This window comes from Lepidothrix coronata, unplaced genomic scaffold, assembly GCF_001604755.1.
Source record: "Lepidothrix coronata isolate B3197 unplaced genomic scaffold, Lepidothrix_coronata-1.0 Scaffold318, whole genome shotgun sequence".
Lineage (NCBI taxonomy): Eukaryota > Metazoa > Chordata > Aves > Passeriformes > Pipridae > Lepidothrix > Lepidothrix coronata.
In genome coordinates this window covers 115,671-135,699 of record NW_016690498.1, presented here as the reverse complement: position 1 = coordinate 135,699, position 20,029 = coordinate 115,671, and the positions used below count along the sequence as shown (strand labels likewise).

General features: G+C 45.8%; 1 protein-coding gene across 14 annotated transcripts in view; it reads left to right on the top strand.

Moving 5' to 3' along the window:
- ANKRD17 (ankyrin repeat domain 17) overlaps nucleotides 1-19,663 on the top strand; it is a 69,855-nt gene extending 50,192 nt beyond the window's left edge. For 8 of the 14 annotated variants that reach the window (XM_017837944.1, XM_017837936.1, XM_017837938.1 and 5 more), the window contains 20 exons: nucleotides 4,208-4,356; nucleotides 5,453-5,564; nucleotides 5,743-5,888; nucleotides 6,907-7,049; nucleotides 7,497-7,710; nucleotides 8,118-8,293; nucleotides 8,534-8,696; nucleotides 9,433-9,528; nucleotides 9,768-9,884; nucleotides 10,368-10,539; nucleotides 10,791-11,238; nucleotides 11,331-11,486; nucleotides 11,687-11,836; nucleotides 12,310-13,961; nucleotides 14,945-15,142; nucleotides 15,768-16,016; nucleotides 17,433-17,540; nucleotides 17,741-17,916; nucleotides 18,028-18,192; nucleotides 19,068-19,663. In XM_017837944.1, coding sequence (XP_017693433.1) covers nucleotides 4,208-4,356; nucleotides 5,453-5,564; nucleotides 5,743-5,888; nucleotides 6,907-7,049; nucleotides 7,497-7,710; nucleotides 8,118-8,293; nucleotides 8,534-8,696; nucleotides 9,433-9,528; nucleotides 9,768-9,884; nucleotides 10,368-10,539; nucleotides 10,791-11,238; nucleotides 11,331-11,486; nucleotides 11,687-11,836; nucleotides 12,310-13,961; nucleotides 14,945-15,142; nucleotides 15,768-16,016; nucleotides 17,433-17,540; nucleotides 17,741-17,916; nucleotides 18,028-18,192; nucleotides 19,068-19,127 — 4,850 coding nt within the window. In that variant the 3' untranslated portion in view covers nucleotides 19,128-19,663. The remainder of the gene's footprint in view (nucleotides 1-4,207; nucleotides 4,357-5,452; nucleotides 5,565-5,742; nucleotides 5,889-6,906; nucleotides 7,050-7,496; nucleotides 7,711-8,117; nucleotides 8,294-8,533; nucleotides 8,697-9,432; nucleotides 9,529-9,767; nucleotides 9,885-10,367; nucleotides 10,540-10,790; nucleotides 11,239-11,330; nucleotides 11,487-11,686; nucleotides 11,837-12,309; nucleotides 13,962-14,944; nucleotides 15,143-15,767; nucleotides 16,017-17,432; nucleotides 17,541-17,740; nucleotides 17,917-18,027; nucleotides 18,193-19,067) is intronic. The other 6 variants (XM_017837945.1, XM_017837948.1, XM_017837937.1 and 3 more) reach the window with 3 other exon arrangements.
- Nucleotides 19,664-20,029: the final 366 nt, after the last annotated feature.

The following is a 20,029-nucleotide window of genomic DNA, read 5'->3' as shown; positions in this document are numbered from 1 at the left end:
ACAGATGAACTGGCAGGACAGTCTTGAAAAATGGTGTCACTTGATGAAAATGTTCCAAGGTGCTCTTGCTTAAGCTGATGCACTTCTGTTTTCCCGAGTGCTGTCTGTTTGAACAAGTCAGCTTTGCAAAGCATGTTAGGATGAGGGATGTGTGCCAGGGGCAGCAGGTCTCCAAAAAGGTTTTAGCCCAGACCTGGTCCTGCCGTACTGCAGGAGTTGGAGTATAATGGAGCAGAGTGAATGGAAGGTATGGTAAATGGCTAAACTACCAGGTGGGGATTGTTTAAAACACTAGGAACAACACTTTATAAATTAGGCACCTACTGAGTGACCTGGTATCCAGGCAAAGCCTCATTACAGATGACAGAAAGTTAGAGGAGCTGCGGAGATTCTTTACTGGAATTCTCTTGTTAGAAGTGAAGCCTAGACATAGACTGGAAGTGAATAAAAATAAATGGATGCATGAAAAAGTATATAAAAGTACATTTATCGTGCTCTGATAGTGAAAATTTCTTTGCTGTGGAGATGCTGGGATACAGGACAATAGCAATTCAAGAGTTGGGATAATTACAGTTCCTGGTAACTTATAAAGAATCTTTGCAATGCTCTTCAGTTGTGTTTAAACATAACTTAAACCCGGAGTTAGGGCTTTTGCCATGTGTTTAACTGCATGTAACATGTTGAGAAGACGTGATTTCGGGTCACCTGCCACGTACCCAAATTCCTGTGCGTGCCTTTTGGAGCATGGCAGGTATTTGCCCTGTGACTTGGAGTGAATGTTTTTGTACTGCCCAGCCCCACTCATTAGCACGTGTGTGCACACATGCACCCGGGAATGAGGGCTCAGCTCACTTCTGGGAAGGGGCTGATTTTCAGGGGGTTTTAAGTGAGAGCAGACACAGACCTGAGTACAGAAAGTCAGTGCCAGCCTGAATACACGCATCAGAATTCAGCATGGAGCTGAAATGGGCTCAGTGTAACACAGAACATTTAAACAGCACCTGAATGTTTGATAGGTAGCTCTGAGTGTGGCTTTAATAGAAGCTTAGAGTATTGCCATGGATTTAAATTCCTGTTTCTGAGATGCCTTGAGTTTAGTTCCATGGCAGAGCTGTGATTACAGCACCAGTTACAGAAACAAAGCTTCACCTTGACTGTGCAAACTTGATTTAATGTGCATCTCTGTGCCTAATTAGTTGCAAACAATGAGTAAGTAGTAAATAATCTTTCATTTTTACTTTTCTGATCCTGCTGGAATTGAGGACATGCAAAGAGTTTACTCTTGAGCTTCAGGTGTTCTTGTTTGCTGTGAGGCTTGTAAGAAGAAGTACTTTTTTAGTATTAGTTATGTAAGTCTTGAATGAAAACATTTAATCTGTTGAGTGGTATGGTAAAGATATAGAAGAAAAAAAAAAAGACCCTGTTTTTAATAGTGAACTTTTTTCCAAGTAGAAACTATTGAAAGGGTTATGTTGAGTGCCAGAGCCTCACAAAGAACTTCAGGAATTTTGAAGCACTTGATAAAATGAATTCCTGGAAGCAACCTTGTGGGATGAACCTGTCTAAATACCTGACAAAGAGTCTGCATTTACTGTAGGTCCTTATAACTGTGGAGTGCCAGCATCCCAGGAAAATCAGGCTGTGTGCCAGCTGGGACCCGAGCAGGAGCTGGTTTGGTGTGGGACTGCCCTGCCCCAGGGCACCTTGCACACTGGAACTAAGAACCACCCCTGCAGCCCTCAGTCCCAGGAGCAATGCTGGGTTTGCACTGGAATTCAGAACAGAGCTTGGGCTGCTGTAATGCGAGGCACGTTGTGCATCTCAAGTGCTCTGGAGTGATGGTGATCCTGTGTGACAGGAACACAGCTTGTAAGAACTGAGGGCACCCCGGACACACTGAGGGCACGGGAGGAGCTGATGGGGAACAGGCCTGGAGAGTTGGCCTGAAACCAGTTGGAAAAAGCTGAGGTGTGCAGTGCATTTCTTGTAAGGTGTTTCTGTATTCAGTTCCTCATCTTGGCTTATTGCAGTGCAGTGTGGCACAGCCTTTATCCGTGCACTGCTGACCTTCCAGGAGATAAGGAATGAGTGCATAAGGACAGCGCTGTGCCCACGGTCAGACAGCACTAGTGAGACATGGAATGGTCCTCAAGAAGAGGAAAGGGGAGTCTGAAGGTGTAAGACAAATGCTTCTCGGGAGGGGGAGAAGGGAGCTGCTGTGAGGTGGCCTTTTTTCATTTAAATTATGAGAAAGTTGAGGTGTGCCCAGAAAGAAATCAAGATAAAGAGCAGCTCTAATATCAGTTAGCACAAAACTGATAGTCTGAAACATTCTGCTAGTGAACTAGCTTTGAAGACTTGGTTAGCCCAGGCATGAAGTAATGATGTTTTCATGGGGGAGTACAGGCTTGGAGTTCCATTTTGCCACTCGTCCATTAGAGTAGGTGGAGGAGCAGAGGGAAAAGATAGATACTGGACTATCAGTGTATTTAGATTTGATGATCAGGCTAGCTGGCTGCTCTTCCCAGTGCTCAGGGATGTCGTGAAAATCTGGCTTATTGACAACTTGGAATGTTTGAGTTTGGGCACTGTAAAGATTCTGTTCCTCACCCTTGGCACGGTCATGATAAATTACAGCTCTGCACAGGTAATGTTGAAATAAATATCATCAAATCATTACCCATAAAAATAAACGTTGTGTCCTAGTGAAATGTGCTGTGGGAATATAAAGTATATTTGTGGATTATTGATGAATCATACATGTCTCTCTCTTTTTTTGGGGGGGAAGGAGGGGTTGGTTGTTTTTCCTCCCCCTCACTGCAAAAGTGAAGAATAGACTTTACCTGAATTAAGGCCTTCTTAACTAACTTTTTTTTTTTTTTTTAAGTCTAAGAACTTTAATAGTGTCTCTTGTAACATAGCAGATGTTCCTCAGTCCCCATACTGGGACAGGAACAGGAATTCTTAGCAACTCTTTAAAAAAACACATGCTGGTTTTGACCTTGCATCAAAATATTTCATCATAGCTTCTTTATGTCTCTTTTAATCCATACCAGTGGGATTTCTAAGGTGAGATGAGTTTGCAAAAGGCACTTGAATGTAAAGATCAAGGGAGTTTGAATCCTGAATTCTGATTTACCCTTAAATATAAAGTTAATGATACTTTTTGCCTTAGAAGTTGGGGGTTCTTTGTTTCTCACAGTGACATTTATTAGCTGCTTTGCTGGGATTTTGTGTAGGAAGAACAGAAATTAATAATAAGTGTAAAACACAGGTGCTTTGCAGAGATGGGAGCACACAACTTGGAATATTAGGGTACAGGTTTTGGGGCATCTGTTGGAAAACTTTGTTTCATTTTGCAGTTCAAGGTGCTTTTGTCAACTGGACAGAAGTGAGCAGTGCTTCCTTTGCTCCTTTGCTGTCACACCTGAGAAACACCTGGAGAAGTGACAGGGAGAAAGCAACCCATTGGTTTCTTTTGAGGAGAAGTAGGAAAATGGGAGTTTTTCCCCAAAGGCTGTTTTAGGCTGTACTTGGAAACCTGCTGTGTATGGAATGAGTTTCGGGGAGTGTGGCAGTCGGTGCTCTCTGTGTCATGTCCACACACTGTCATCCCTGTCAATGGTGTTACCTTTGCTTACCTAACACCTTGGCCCAAGTCTCTGCAAACTGGCTGTTCCGAAGCTTCCGCTTCTCTGGTTTCAGCAAATTCTGCCATGTGAGCATCCCGACCCTGTTGCTTTTTCTTTGTGTTTATGGGGGGGGGTGGAGGGTGAAGGTTGGACAGACCTTTATATGAAAATATTTAAACTGTTTTAAGAAAAATGTGTAGATACCCGTTGATTGGAGTTGTTCTGCAGCCCTGCTCCTAAAGGTATGGAACTCTGGTCCAAATAATGGCTGATTTGTTGGAGGAAAGATCATCGGGTTAAAAAAAAAATAATAATAATTTTTTTCTTGTGGTGGGCTTCTAGAAAACATGTCAAGCTGATACTTAACTCTTTCTTTGATTTAATACAGTAAACCTTTTTCATAGTTAAATTCAAAGAGTTAAATGTTCAAAGACTGGGTTAAATGCGTGGAATATATATGTTGGTGGAAAATACAGTTTTCAGGGAGCTCTGTCTGTCGGTGGGAGTTCCCTTTATTGTCACGTCAAACTTGGAGGTGTTTTGCTTTGACTAAGTGTGGTTCTTCTGTCCAACAGCAGTGAGTGGAAGAGCATCTGCAATGTCAAACACTCCTACCCACAGCATTGCAACCTCAGTGTCCCAACCTCAGACGCCGACTCCGAGTCCCATCATTTCTCCTTCAGCCATGCTGCCCATCTACCCTGCTATAGATATCGATGCCCAGGTGAGCCTGCTGCTCTCACAGAGCCACAGAGCTGTTTTTCTCTGCACCCTGAGTAATTCAGCAGTGGTAAACAGCTCTCTTGCATAATGGATTGGGGTCTGGGGACTGGATTTGCTGCTTTTGGAAAGCCCGAACAACTCCCTGGAGAGTTGCAACTCACTCTGCTCTGTGCTCTCACCAAACAAAAGAGAAGGTCTCTGAGTGACTGAACACTTGTATTTTTTATTCCTTTGTTGTCAGGCTTATGAGAAACAGCAAAGTTGTCTACTGACAAATTAAATATGTTTCTGGCCTAATACGCTAAGACAAAAATAAGCCTTAGAATGTTGCACCCTGATTTTTCTGGTTGTGCTTCAAGCTGTTGGCCAGTGATCACAGACGTATGGAAGTCTTGAAACTAATAATTTCTGTGAAAATTTTTTTTTTTTTTACAAGAGGAAATAATTCAAGCTCTCATTTCCACTAAAGAAAGGGCTTTTTTGCATTGAAAATAATTGTTAAAAGGGCGATTTCGTGTTGACTTAGAGCTAGCTGGCCATCACCAAAAAGCATGCACATACTGCTTGGGCATACATGTGTGCAGAGCTCTGGGCTGTACATAACATGGCTGAGGTTTGGGCAGCATGCAGTAGAGGAAAGGCATGGGATCTTGGTGGAGGAAGGGAGAGAAACCTCTGGAAAGTCAGTCCTGGGTACTTCAGCTGCCTGTGGCATTTGGCTCGGTTTCTGCTGTGACCAAGCCTTTGGTTGAACCGGAGTGTTAAGATTAAAGATAGAATTCTTACCTTCATTATACCATCTAAAGGTCACAGTCAAGCAGTGGTAAAGAAGTTAATCTGGTTAGGAGAGCACAGGTGACAACTCAGTTCCTGAAGAATCTCAGTTCTTGTCAGGATTTTTCTTAAATCTCCCAGCAGAGCTGACTCGGGAGATAGAATCCTGTTAGGAACTAGCACACAGAAGATAGTTGTAGGGGAATCAATAAACACATCTTTAGCTTATAAATTTTTTTTATTGGTTTGGCTAATGTGCAGTATAACATGGGCTGTCCTTGAAAAAGCCAATCTTTATCTTGTGTACGTGGTGTCTGTTTTAGACTGAAAGTAACCATGACACAGCCCTGACACTGGCTTGTGCTGGAGGCCACGAGGAGCTGGTGCAGACCCTGCTGGAGAGAGGAGCCAACATCGAGCACAGGGACAAGAAAGGTGGGTGTCTCACCGTGGCAGTACAGACCCTCTCTGCTTTGCCAGCCTCTCATCCCAAATAAATCCCCAGTAAACCCAGTCCTTTTGTGAAGCCTATTTAGGCTTGATTTTCGGGTGGTTTAACTCGCGTCACTTGAGATACGAACATGGACTCTTCAAACATCCTTTTCCATTTCAGGGTTTACTCCGCTTATTTTGGCTGCTACAGCCGGTCATGTGGGTGTTGTGGAAATCTTACTGGATAATGGAGCTGATATTGAAGCCCAGTCTGAGAGAACCAAGGACACTCCCTTGTCTTTGGCTTGTTCCGGAGGGAGACAAGAGGTGAAGTAAAACTTCAGTCTTCAAAAGCAGAGTGTGAATTATATATTGTGTCAGTACAGCAAGGCAGCCTTCCAGAAAAGTTACAGTCACTTAATTCAGCACTCTTATTTCAGGATGGTGTGGTTTAGAAGGATGCTAAGATGTTCACATTGTTCCCATTTTCCAATTTATACTTTAAACCACGTCTTCTATAGATTGCTTTCTCTCCTTTGATAACTATGCAGGTGTCCTCATGACTGCCGTCATTAGTGCCTCATTATGGGCCTTTTGCCAGCATAATTAGGTGTGAAAGTGAATGTGATGAGTGTTGTTGAGAATCAGGGGTTAGACACAAGTAGGTTCCATATATGAGCCACATCACGGCTTTTGGGAAAGAAAACGGGAAGACACTGGGCTTAGGGCAGTAGAGGTGATGTCAGGATGCCCTCCTGCCCCAGTTTTAGTGTCTGACATTATATTTGTCCTGTGATTTCATGGGAAAACATTCTGATTGAGAATTGTGCAGGTCTAATCTAAACATTTTTTGTGCCTAAGAACTGAAAGTGGAGCAAATTAAACATTGCACGAGAGATGACACAAGGGGTTTTCACCTCGGTGTACGTTGTTATTTTAAGTTGCCAGACAGCTGAGTTTCTTGTGAAGTCCTCTGCAGGGGAGGACAAAAAGCAGGAGTACTTTGAAGGCTGCATTCACATTGAATCTGTGGCTTTGGCAGTCTATAAAGACTGCTGAAATAATCATAAAAAGGGTTCTCTTGCTATGTTGTGCAATTTGGTGTGAATGGTTGAAGCATGCCAATGAGCAATTGATTTTTTACAGGAAGTTTTCCAGGGGCTTTGGGAACATGGTTGCAGCCTCATCTGTTCATGGAGGCGAGGAGTGTAGGGAAGCAAGTGACTGAAATGGCTTTCTTACCACTGACATCTTCCAGCAGGATATTCAGGCTTGAAAACCATTTGTCCTGGATAGATTTGTAAGTTCTGGAGAAAACCAGGTGTTCTTTCTTGACACCCCGCAGGTGGTGGAGTTGCTGCTCGCTCGAGGAGCAAACAAGGAGCACAGGAATGTTTCTGATTACACACCTTTGAGCCTCGCCGCCTCGGGTGGCTACGTGAACATTATCAAGATTCTGCTGAATGCTGGGGCAGAAATCAATTCCAGGCAAGTTCCCTTTGCACCCCTCCTCTCCTGGTCTTAGCTGTGAGTTATGTGAAGAAAGCATGTGTGTGATCCCTTTGTTTTCCCTGCGTAGTTTACTCTGTGTGGGCGTGCAGGTGATGCTTTTGCATCCATCGGGAGGTAGAAAGCAGCTCAGGTGTGCCCTGCACAGGTCAAAGGGAAGGGCCAAGCACAAGTCGTGCTCCTCATAAGAGATGCCCATAAATTTAAAGCAATTAAAAAGTGACGTGCGTGGTGTTTCCAAGTGGAAATACTAGTCCTGTGTGATGCTACTGTGGAGAACCTCTTGTAGGTTCTTCAGTAGTAATTGGTGTGTAGCTGATTTTTCAGTCTTGGATAAGTACTCTGCCTTCACTAGTTAATCATAATCACGTCTATGAAATGACTTTTTTAAAGAGTTTTGGGGTTTTTTTCTTCCTTCTCTTTCAGAACTGGTAGCAAATTGGGCATTTCCCCCTTGATGCTGGCAGCCATGAACGGGCACACTGCTGCTGTCAAGCTGTTACTGGACATGGGCTCCGACATAAATGCCCAGATCGAGACCAACAGGAATACAGCTCTGACTCTGGCCTGTTTCCAGGGGAGAACTGAGGTGGTCAGCCTGCTGCTCGACAGAAAAGCCAACGTGGAACACAGAGCCAAGGTAAGGAGCAAACACTGCACAAGTCTCCAAAAAGAGCTGCTTTGTAAGTCTTCACTTGGCTGTTGTCACCTGATTTTCTTGCCTTTTTGTGCAAGTTAACTTTTCTGGTTCAGTTCTATACAACAGTTCTATACAGTTCTACACAAAATGTATATCGTATAGAAATTTTGTATAGAAAAAAAAATTGTATAGAAAAAAAATGGCTGCACTTAGGGGTGAGGGTTCTTGTGGTTACACGGTTCATCAAAAAGTGTGTTTCTTCTGAAGCTTTAATTCATCCTAAGGTGCTTATAAGCATAAGAATAATAAACCATTATGTTCCTGGAAGTTGAAATAAATCCTTGCTCTCATGTGAACCCCCTTTCCCCCCTGAATAATTGCTTCTTTTTCCTGCCTGCTTGTCCCAGACTGGTCTCACTCCGTTGATGGAAGCGGCCTCGGGGGGATACGCAGAAGTGGGCAGGGTCCTGCTGGACAAAGGTGCAGATGTGAACGCTCCCCCGGTACCTTCCTCCAGAGACACAGCTTTAACCATTGCAGCAGACAAAGGGCACTACAAGTTCTGTGAGCTCCTCATTAGCAGGTACTGGATTTGTAAATGAACAGCTTAAAGAGAAATATGGCCTTACTTAGACTAATTTTCCCAATATGCAATAATATTTCCTAATATACGCCAGGGTAGGAGATGGGAAAGGTTCTGTGTCTGGGACCGTTCCTGTGAATTTGCACTGATCACAAGTGCTCAGATGAAGTTCTCTTTGGTGTCAGAGTGCTTCCTTTTGCCCAGAAGCAGGGGTTTGAAGGGGTGTGTTTGGCGTTGTAGGGGAGCTCACATCGACGTGCGGAACAAGAAGGGCAATACTCCGCTCTGGCTGGCAGCCAATGGGGGGCACCTCGATGTCGTCCAGCTGCTCGTTCAGGCTGGAGCTGACGTGGATGCAGCTGATAACAGGAAAATAACTCCTCTCATGGCAGCCTTCCGAAAGGTAGGACGTGAAGTTCAGCTTGGCTCTCATCTGGGCTTGTCTCGATCATCCCTACACAGTTGTTAGAAGTAGAATGTAGCTGTCAGACACTATGTCAGTTCATTTTAGTACTTGGCCTTGAATATTCCAAAACAGGTGTGTGTGTCACCTGTGTAATGTCTGTGTTAAATTCCAGTAGGAATTTGCTTTATAGGCAGTTTGCTGAGGCTGGTTCTGGAGTGTGTGAGGGGTGAGAATTGCCGGGCGTTTGTGTGTGGTAGAACTGGGGGGAAATTGGATTGGTTCTTTATGCAAGAGAGGATGAGGACTTTGGTCTAAAAAAGTGCAGTTTAGCCCAGTTTGAGTCTAGAGATGATTTTTGTTAGCCAGGGAGTGGAGTTGAGGTGCTGCAGTACTGGGAGGATCACAGATGAGTGTAGGAGCCTACAGCTGTGAGAGCTGGGCATCTGAAAACCACCCAAAAAAACCCCAGAAGCAGAAGTTTGTGGAAGTACAGCTGGAGCAAGGGCAATCTGATGACAGGTGCTGCAATTCCATGCCTTCTCTTCTGTCAGAAGTGTGCAGAAGGGTGCCCCACTAGTTCAGGAGGTGAGAAAGGTGTAAAAAAAGAAGTTGAGAGCATCATGTGTCGAGGAGCTGAAAATAAATATTTCTGGAGGAGCGCTGGGACTGCCGTGTTTGTGAGCAAACCAGAGGCAGGTGGGCTGAAAGAGTCATCCTTGAACTGTGTTTGCAGGGGCACGTGAAGGTGGTGCGTTACCTGGTGAAGGAGGTGAACCAGTTCCCATCTGACTCGGAGTGCATGCGATACATAGCAACCATCACTGACAAGGTGAGATGGGAGGGAAGGGAAGGTGTGAGAGGGAATAGTGCTGTGCCTCAGCTTTAGAGGCCACGTTGTGAGTTCTCCTCGGCTTGCTGGCCACCAGCTTTCAGCCAGAGGATGAGTCCCATGGGGATTCTTGAGAAGAAACATAGCAAAAAAAAGGTTACTAAATGATTAGTGTAGGCTGGACGTCATGCATCCAAACACTTTGGAAAACTGAGGGTCGGTGTACTTTCTCATTTCAGGAGATGCTGAAGAAGTGCCACCTGTGTATGGAGTCAATTGTTCAAGCCAAAGATAGACAGGCTGCAGAAGCCAACAAAAATGCAAGCATTCTGCTGGAGGAACTGGACTTGGAGAAGGCAAGTGGGAAGAGTTTGGAGCTGGGAATACTTCTTTGGTAAAATTCCAGTTTCACGTTCCTTCAGGATGATGAGGTCAGTGAAAGTAGGTATTGAGTGTATAGGGGTTTGTGTAATTACCATAATTGGAGTGTCTACAGATGAGCATCTTGTTGTTCAGGTAATCTTTGATCTTTGCTATTATTCAGAGAAATAGTATCAGGAAATGTCAGTATAACTGTTTCCTCTGGAATAATATTGTACCCAAAAGAACGATTTCTGAAGGTGTTTTTGTCAAGTGCAAGACAGATGGGCATTTTCCAGTCATATGGATTTTAGGCCTAAACCCTGTTTTGTGTTGTAAATAAAATACACTAATTTACTAGAAACCATAATACTGTAGTAGGAAGTTAACAGAAAAATCCAAGTGTAATGTCCTAGGAAATAGAAAGCATTTGGATTTCTTGAAATCTTGTAATGCTGTTCCATGTGCTTGACTTGCAGCTGAGGGAAGAAAGCAGGAGACTGGCTTTGGCTGCCAAAAGAGAGAAAAGAAAGGAGAAGAGGAGGAAGAAAAAAGAAGAACAAAGGCGAAAACTAGAAGAAATAGAAGCAAAAAATAAAGAGAATTTTGAACTTCAAGCTGCTCAGGAGAAAGAGAAGTTAAAAGCTGAAGGTGATTTTTTAAGTTGCTACTGCATTTATTCCAAGAAAAAAAATGAAATTCTGTATGAGTTGATATAAAAAGGGGAGAAGCTCCATGTTATGACATCCTATAGTTTTAGGCATGTCTGCACAGTTACTGGTTTTGGGTGGTGTTTGGAGCCTTGTGAAGTTATTCCTGAGTTGTTTGATAGGACAGGTGTGATTTGGAAAGCTCAACCACACAAGCTAACTTACTCCTGCTTTTTTTTATTCTTCCCTCAGATGATCCCGAAGTCCCAATGGAGCCTCCCAGTGCTACCACCACCACCACCATAGGTATATCTGCCACCTGGACAACACTAGCAGGATCCCATGGGAAGAGGAATAACACCATCACCACAACAAGCTCCAAGAGGAAAAACAGGAAAAACAAAGTAACCCCTGATAACGTTCAGATCATATTTGATGATCAGCTCCCAATTTCCTATAGCCAGCCCGAGAAGGTGAACGGGGAATCCAAGAGCAGCAGCACCAGTGAGAGTGGTGACAGTGACAACATGAGGATCTCCAGCTGTAGCGATGAGAGCAGCAATAGCAACAGCAGCCACAAGAGTGACAATCATTCTTCCACGGCCAGCACTAACACTCAGAGCAACAAAAAGCAACCATCGGTGCTTGTCACTTGTCCAAAGGATGAGAGGAAAGCAGCTCCTGGCAAGTCATCCATCAAGTAAGTCCCTGGGACCCTGCACGCAAAGTACAAGTCATCCTTTTTTTTTTTTTTCTTCCCCACATAATAACAGCATTTCATTTCTTTTACAGGTTGTCTGAAGTTATTAATGAAGTGACAAATAATTCCTTGTCTACTTGCACAAAATCTGCTCCTTCTCCCCTTTCTTCTCCAAATGGAAAGCTAACCATTGCTAGTCCCAAACGTGGTCAGAAGAGAGAAGAAGGGTGGAAGGAAGTTGTGAGAAGGTAAACAGCATTCTCCCCTATTTCCCCTTGTTGCTGTCCTTTGTGTAGCCCTCCCTGGACTTACTGAATGACCTTCTTAGGGGGGCTGAGATTTCACAAAACTGCTGCTTGAATCAGAAAATAGATTATTTTGACAACCTGCCCACAGCTTCTTGCCTCGGAAGCGTTTCCCACTAAATATTCTTTCTTTTTTTTTACAGATCCAAGAAGGTTTCTGTTCCATCAACTGTAATTTCCAGAGTCATTGGCAGAGGAGGATGTAACATCAACGCGATCCGGGAGTGCACGGGAGCGCACATAGACATTGACAAACAGAAGGATAAAACTGGAGATCGGATTATCACCATTAGGTGAGCAGGAGCCTTCATTTGCTCCTTCCTGTGGGGATCTTCTCATTGTAGAACACTTGTCTGTAGAGAAAAATGAAAAGGCTTGATCTAGTTGCTCCCTGGAAGATCACTTTGAGGCAGGGGAGGTGAATGGGGAAGCACGAGTACAACCACCATGTGTTGGTACTAAATACCGGTTGTGAGATGAGGCAAAGCATAAACGCTGGGACATGGCTAAATAGGTAGACTTGTTTAGGGAAGTAAATATTTTAACCATTTGGCATTTTGGGGAGAGTCAGAGTTTTCAACTTGAGCTTCTTGAGCAATTGTCAGCAGCAGGAACCTGCCAAGCTCAGTTTTCAGGTGGAGAGTTATTTTCCTGTCTGTGTTAGCGTGACAGAAGGCAGGCTGGATCGTGGATCGTGTGTTGGAGGTTCTTGGCTATAATGTATGTAAATGCTTAGATGTGCTTTCCCCTTCCTTCCTTTCCGTAGGGGTGGCACAGAATCAACCAGGCAGGCCACGCAGTTGATCAACGCTCTGATTAAGGATCCGGATAAGGAAATCGATGAACTTATTCCAAAGAACCGTTTGAAAAGTTCGACCGCAAACTCCAAAATGGGGTCCTCGGCGCCTGCCACCACCACAGCTGCTAACAGTTCTCTCGTGGGCATCAAAGTGACCACCGTAGCTGCTTCGTCAGCGTCCCAGCCTGCCTCCGCGCTCTCCGTGCCTGCCATCTCCTCAGCCTCCACTCACAAGAGCATTAAGAACCCCGTGAACAACGTGCGGCCTGGTTTCCAAGTCTCCCTCCCGCTGGCGTATCCTCCTCCGCAGTTTGCACACGCTTTGCTCGCCGCTCAGACCTTCCAGCAGATCCGTCCGCCTCGGTTGCCCATGACACACTTCGGAGGTACTTTCCCACCAGCCCAGTCCACGTGGGGCCCGTTTCCCGTTCGGCCGCTGAGCCCCGCGAGAGCCACGAACTCGCCGAAACCTCACATGGTGCCTCGCCACAACAGCCAGAACAGCAGCGGTGCTCAGGGGAACCCGGCGAGTTCTCTGACGACGAGTCCCACGGCGACCACGACTTCGGTGGCCTCCACTGTGCCTGGTTCTTCCGCGAGCGGCAGCCCGAGTTCCCCCTCGGTCAGGAGACAGCTCTTCGTCACGGTCGTGAAGACGTCCAACGCCACGACGACCCCCGTGACCACCACGGCGAGCAACACGAGCACGGCGCCCACCAACGCCACGTATCCAACTCCTACTGCCAAAGAACACTACCCCGCCTCTTCCCCCTCGTCTCCCTCTCCTCCCGCGCAGCCCGCGGGCGTCGCCAGGAGCAGTCCTTCCGACTGCGCGGCCGCGGCCTCTCCCAACAAAGGTGCGCCTTCGTCTGACGCGGACGCGGGCAGCCCGCCGGCGGTGGAAGCGAGCGGCTCGACCGGCAGCAGGCAGCCCAACCCCGGCACCGGCAGCTCCTCCGTGCATCCCGCTCATCAGCAGCCCCCGGGAGCTCCTCTGCCAGAGGCCAGGCCCCCTCTCCAGCAACCTCAGGTTCCTGCTCCAGATCCTCGGCTGGTTGTGCCTCCAAATTTAGCGGCGACGAGCTCATCTGCTCCCGTGGCGGGTCCGACCAACACCCCGATGACCTACCCCGTGTCCCAGACGTCCATGGGGTCTGCCCAGCCCGCAGCCAAGATGGAAACCCCGGCCATCAGACCGCCTGTCCATGCAACCGGCAGCGTCCACAAGAATCCAGCTCCTGTGCAAAACTCCTCCGTCGCAGTCCTCAACGTGAACCACATCAAAAGGCCCCACAGTGTTCCTTCTTCAGTGCAGCTTCCTTCTACCTTAAGTACACAAAGTGCTTCTCAGAATTCGGCCCACCCGGCGAACAAGCCCATGGGGAACAACTTCAGTGCTACTCTGCCTTTCGGGCCCTTTAGTACGTTGTTTGAGAACAGCCCCACGTCTGCTCATGCCTTCTGGGGTGGGTCTGTCGTTTCATCTCAGACGCCACCAGAATCCATGCTCTCCGCAAAGTCCTCATTTTTGCCAAATTCAGATCCGTTACATCAGTCTGACACTTCCAAAGCCCCAGGTTTTAGGCCACCGTTACAGAGGCCAGCTCCAAGTCCCTCAGGTAAGTGTGTTTTGTGTCCACACCTTAATAATGCAATTTATTCTGGATTTTTCAAGCCAAGTAGAGCTCATTTTCCTTTTTAAGTGCCCCCTCTCAAATCTGATAACTGGGTGGCAGCTGATGAGCTTGATAAAAGTCACTCTTTTTGCCATTGCGGTCTGCTCTGCTCTGATAGCTGAGATAATAAAACACTTCACTGTTGTTTCCACCTCCCTTCCCTACCACCACCTAATGCCTGCTCTGGTTTGTGGTAACGTGTCCTGAGGCTGTAAAAAAAATATGCAGTGTCTTCCAGGTGTGAACTTATAACTTAAAAGAGATGTGTTCTCTTAATTACTAAATTTGAGCAAAAAATGTTATTTCCTTGACTGCCTGAAATTTGTAGGGAAACGCTGAGCCCTCTGCCCAAAGCAGAGGCCAGGGGCTTGTCACGGAACCTGTTCTGTAGCTTTCAGAAAGTATAGACATGGTTTGGGCCATCTTTGCCTGTTTTTGTAGGACCTCTGAGTTGTTTATGAATCAATACAACAGCAGTTTTTTTTCCTGTTTTGTGAATGTGATGGTGTGGAATTTTGTCAGTTTAATATACTTCTCAGCATTTTGATATATGACAATAACCGTAAGATATACAGGTATATAAATCTTAGACCCCTAATTTTATTTTCCCCTTTCTTCCTTGAAAAGGACCTGAAGGGAGCAGTAAATCTTGTATTTCAAATATCTTGGCTAATTGGTGCCATTTGGTGTTAATAAAATAGGAGTCATTCTTGGTTTATATGTACAGCACAATTGCCACGTGCAGTCCAGACTTGCAAAGTGGAAAGCTTGAGACTCCCAGTTTTCTTTGGAAAATAGTAACACACACCCCCAAAAATGCACGGGATAAAAGTTTTCCTTCTTTCCTTCTCATTTCCATAGTATGGGCAAGCTCTTGAGGGAGGTGCTGGAGTCCTGGGAGTCACTTGTGCCCGTTTCTCTCTTAGGTATTGTCAGTATGGATTCCCCCTATGCTTCTGTAACACCTTCTTCTACACACCTGGGGAACTTTGCCTCAAACCTTTCGGGAGGGCAGATCTACGCGCCCGGGGCACCTCTCGGCGGAGCACCTGCAGCTGCTAATTTTAACAGACAGCATTTTTCCCCTCTTAGTTTGTTGCCCCCGTGTTCATCAGCATCCAACGGTGAGTTCTGCTCAGCGGGCAGCGGGTGAGAAGCTGCCGTGTAAATACAGTGGTCTCACAGAACCGCTGAGGAATTCCGAGAGAAAATCCTGGGGGCAGGTTCTGGTGCCTTCCTCCAGCTCTGCCTGCGCGGGGCAGTTCTGTGGGCAAAAAAATAAGAAGCTGTTGAGTGTTGGCTTATTCAGGGAATGAGTTAGTCTGATTTATTGGCAGAAATAATGACAGAAAGCCCACAGGGAACAAATCAGGATTTAAAAAAGGAAATAAAAAAAAAGAGGAAAAAAATAAACCCAACGGCAGCATGGATTTCTTTGGGTTTCTTTCAGCTCTGGTTCTGGCTATCGTCCTCAAATCCTCTGCTTCTGATAGAGAGTGATGCTCAGTTAAAGTTCTGTCTTATGTGTCCAGTGGCTGGGCTGCCAGGGCGTGATAAGCACTTTATATAAGGGACTGAATCAATGGTAAATGTCTCTCTGATCTGAAAGTAAGACTTGAATTTATCCTGAAATGTGTGCTGGATGAACCTGGCATTGACCAGCTCCCCACTGCCAGTTGCTGAACGTTCAGGGGCGGGTTTGTGGGATCTGGCTGCCACCACTAAGTGCTCCTGTTGCTCTCCTTGCAGAATCTCCTGCTCAGTCCGTGTCCTCTGGAGTACGAGCACCCTCTCCCACCCCTTCAGCAGTGTCCTTGGGATCAGAAAAGCCCAGTAATGTTTCTCAGGACAGAAAAGTTCCTGTTCCCATCGGGACTGAACGGTCTGCACGTATTAGACAAACTGGAACGTCTACTCCTTCTGTTATTGGGAGCAACTTGGCTGCTCCAGTGGGACATAGTGGGATCTGGTCCTTCGAAGGTATAGGTGGCAGTCAAGGTATGTGGTGTTCAGAGGTGCACTTGAGTTGATCACAGTGTTGTGTTTCCCAAACTCACTCCAGTGCTGGAGGATGATGCAGTAGTGAGTGCCCTAAAATACGGGAGTGCTCTTTCCGAGGGATTTGGAGCGGGGACTTCTGTTTGCCCTCCTGTCCAGTTATTTGTGTTTTACTGAGGTCTCAGAAAACAGTTCTGAAACGCCCTGGCTGTGAAGATCTGGTACTCCAAGTAAGAAGTAACAGGAAAAATAAAACCACAGGGTTTACAAGGGGTGAACTGGATGAGGATCATTGGATTTAGGAAGAGGGGAAATTAAGGTGTCTCAGGATAACTGTCTGGGGGTTTTCTGTTGATGAAAGAGATGGTTTGTACAGTAGGAGATAATATTTAATTTGTAGCCAAGATAGAGCTTTTTGTGCTGAGGATGGTGCTTCTCTTAAGTGGTAATGTTCTACATTAGGGGTTTTTTTGGTTTTTTCCAGCCATTTACATTTTACCAACACAAGCTCTTGGCTCTCCTGGAGTCACATAGAATTCAGTATTTCATAATTTATTAATGACTTCAGCAAACTCGCCAGGAGTCTCGGATGCAACTTAGAGGAGACTGATGAATTTTTTTCATATTGATGGGGGGGGTTTTGGTTTGATTGTTAGTTTCTGTGGGGGTTTTTGCTTGGGATGGGAGGTGTGAATCATAAGACCATGTTGGATTGGACCTCTGGAGGTCCTCTCGGCCTCCCACACAAAATGGGGTTTGCCATGAGGCTGGACAAGGTTGCTCAGGGCTTTATCCAGTCTGCCCGGGAAAACCTGCAGGAACGGGAATGGGAACTGCTCAGCCCCTCTAAGTAACCTGTTCTGCTGCTTGGCTGAGTCCAGGCAGCTTAAGGTTTTAACTGACTGACTGCCCTGGGGTTTATCCCCAAATACAAACCTCATTTTACTTCACTAGTGGTCTTCTCCCAGGTAAGGCTTTAGAAATGTAATATTTGTTTATATTGTCTGGCTGTGAAAGTTGTCCTTTGTGCCTGTCTTGGCCTTCAGAATGCTTCTTGCTTTCTACTTTTTTCAATTACTTGAATGTTTTGATTTTCAGTTCACAACAGGATTGGCTTTTCTTGACTAATGAGATGTCTCAGAAATGTTTTTGTATCCCTTCTCCAAATACAATTTCCTTATGTTTTGTTTTGAAAATTGGCTTTATGAATGTCTGAGGTTTGAACTTTAGCACCAAAACCAAGCTCCCCCTGGTGAATTCATGTAATTAGTACACGAGCACGTGTCTGGAGCCGGTCATTTTCTGGTTTTGCTTTGCAAAAGTACTTCTCTGTCTCTTAGAATATTAAATAATAAATGGAAGAATGGTAATGAAGTGGAGCAAACAGTCTTTGTAGCATACATACCCTTTTCACAGCACCAAAGGCGCAAAGAATTGAGGTTTTTGGAGGAGGGAGAGTTAGCCCAGATGCCAGCTTTGCTGTTGAGGTGGAGGAGAATGGCAGGGGCAGCGCCCTGGTCACAGGTAACTGTTGCCAGCTCCTGGCACCGCCTCAGGGCTCTGGCTGGGGGGCTGCAGGGGCGCGGTGTGGTGCTCGCCATCCCACACGTGCCAGAGTTGTCGTGGGTGCAGGAGCTGCAGGCTGAGCAGGGGGCACAGCTGAGGCTGGGGGACGCAGGAGGAGGGGGTGTCGTGTGGGTAACGCTGTGTCTCTGTGCTGTCAGATAAAGTGGACTGGTGTCACAGCGGGATGGGAAGCCACATGATCCACCGGCCCATGTCCGACCCGGGCGTGTTCTCACACCAAACCATGGAGAGGGACAGCACGGGAATCGTCACGCCTTCCGGTACATTCCATCAGCCCGTTCCTGCAGGATACATGGACTTCCCAAAAGTCGGGGTAATGACCTTGGGCCTGATAGGCAGCACAAAGCCCTCTTAGCCCTTCTGTCTGTGCGGGGATAGCAGCGAACACGAAAACATCCTGACTGTTGCTTTTCCTTGCCCTCAGGGAATGCCTTTTTCTGTGTATGGGAACGCCATGATTCCTCCCGTAGCCCCCATCACGGATGGTACTGGAGGCCCCATCTTCAACGGGCCTCATGCTGCTGACCCATCTTGGAACTCGCTGATAAAGATGGTTTCAAATTCCACAGAGAACAACGGGCCTCAGACGGTAATTGTTCCTTTTTTTTACACTGTGTATTTTACCCAAACCCATCGTGATTCCTGTCTGTGCGGTTCTGCATTTGGGAAAACAAGTTTTGGGGCAAAATTTGGTAGGAAAAGCTGTTTATTTTTGCTGTTAGGGAAGCTTTGCCTTCCCAAAAATGGAAAACAGCAGGGGGTTGTTGCTGGACTCCTGACTGTGTTAGGAGTGCTAATAGGAAGGGAGTAAGTAGCTCTTTGCTGTTCTGATCTTGCCTGGCTTGTCCACTAAATATAATTTAGGCAGCGCGTTTAATTCCCCTAAACCTCTTGTTCCTACTCAGCAACTAATACTCTAATGGAACATCAGTGACTCTTGTTAGATTGTATCCTGTGTTTATTTTTAATTAGACAGTGAGCTCTGTTACACTGTTGCTAAATAAAGATGTTTCTAGGCTTAATTTGCTTGGGAATGATCCAAGCTCCAGGGAACAGCTCCCAGCTCTGGCAGACCATAGGTGTGTGGAAGAGGGGGTTTGGCCACAGTTCAGGTATTGCTCTGAAGTGGCTCCTGACCACAGTGAGGTGGTTCCTGATTTAATGAGGAAACTTTGTCCCCCAGAGAAAGCTTCACTTAGTTAGACTTGGCTTTCCTCAGAGCTGAGGGTGCTGGGGGGAGATAAGGTGCCAGAAATCGAGTTATTGATTGATATCAAATCTGAACTGGAAAAGGAGGGTGAGTCTCTCGCTCTGGGAGCTGGAGGGATTCAGGCACTGGCCTTGCAAGTGCTTTGGCACATGCACAGAGTCCTGTTAGTTCTCCTGGGCCCCGCAGTGTCCCTGTGACTTGTTCCCTGCTCTGAGCAGCCCCAAGCAAAGGGTTAACACAGGTCTCTCTTGCAGGTGTGGACTGGAACTTGGACACCTCACATGAACAGTGTGCATATGAACCAACTGGGCTGAGTGGGATCAACGTGCTGGCCTTGAGATTCCTTGTTTTGCAGAGGAAACCACAAATGGCAGAAACAGTTTATGTGCTCCCAGATCATTCTACTGATGTGCTTGACTGAAGTGTGTAGGCTTTTTGCAGAAGAACTTACTAACTGACCTTTTTCTGTGAACATTGTGACCACCCATTCCCCACCATCATATGTTTCAACTTAGTTAGACTTTCTTCTTTCCTTTCCTCCTCTTTTTTTTTTTTTTTCTGACATAACTTTCTGTTGAAGCTGTTCTTTGGCTGGTTGGTTTTAGTACTGTAAACTGCTTCTGAGCAAACACAGAAATTTAGCAAAATTATGTAAACTTGATCCTGAAGTTTTAGAATGGCAAATAAATGTACAATTGTTTACATAACAAATGGCTAAGCAGAAAGTAAATTTCAATATGTCAGTTATAGAGGCTCTACTTTATGTAGACTTAAATTAATGTGAGATATGTACCTTCATATTCAGAAATCTGGATGTTTCCTTCATACATTAAACTATTAATAAGCATAACTTTTCTACTTGTGTAATTTAAGTACGTTATAAAAACAAAAAACCCCTAGGCATTATCAGAGGGCTTTTCCCAAATAAATACGTGTTGGATTTTTTTGAGAATACATACATTCTCTGCTTGAAATGAGAGCTTCCCTGCTGAAAGCTCCAAAGGCAAGTTTATTCCAGAAAAAGCCCTGTGAAGGTTTATTTGGAGAAGTTCAAGTGGGAATTCCCTTACAGCCAGGAGCTGTCACCTGTGAACAGCAGTACCAGGAGGTAAAGTCTGGGGGGTCCTTTGAGGCCAGACTGGGTGAGCAGTGGCACTGATCCAGTCAAGATCCCCCTGCAGTTCCTGTACATAGTGTTTAAAGGAAATGTACAACT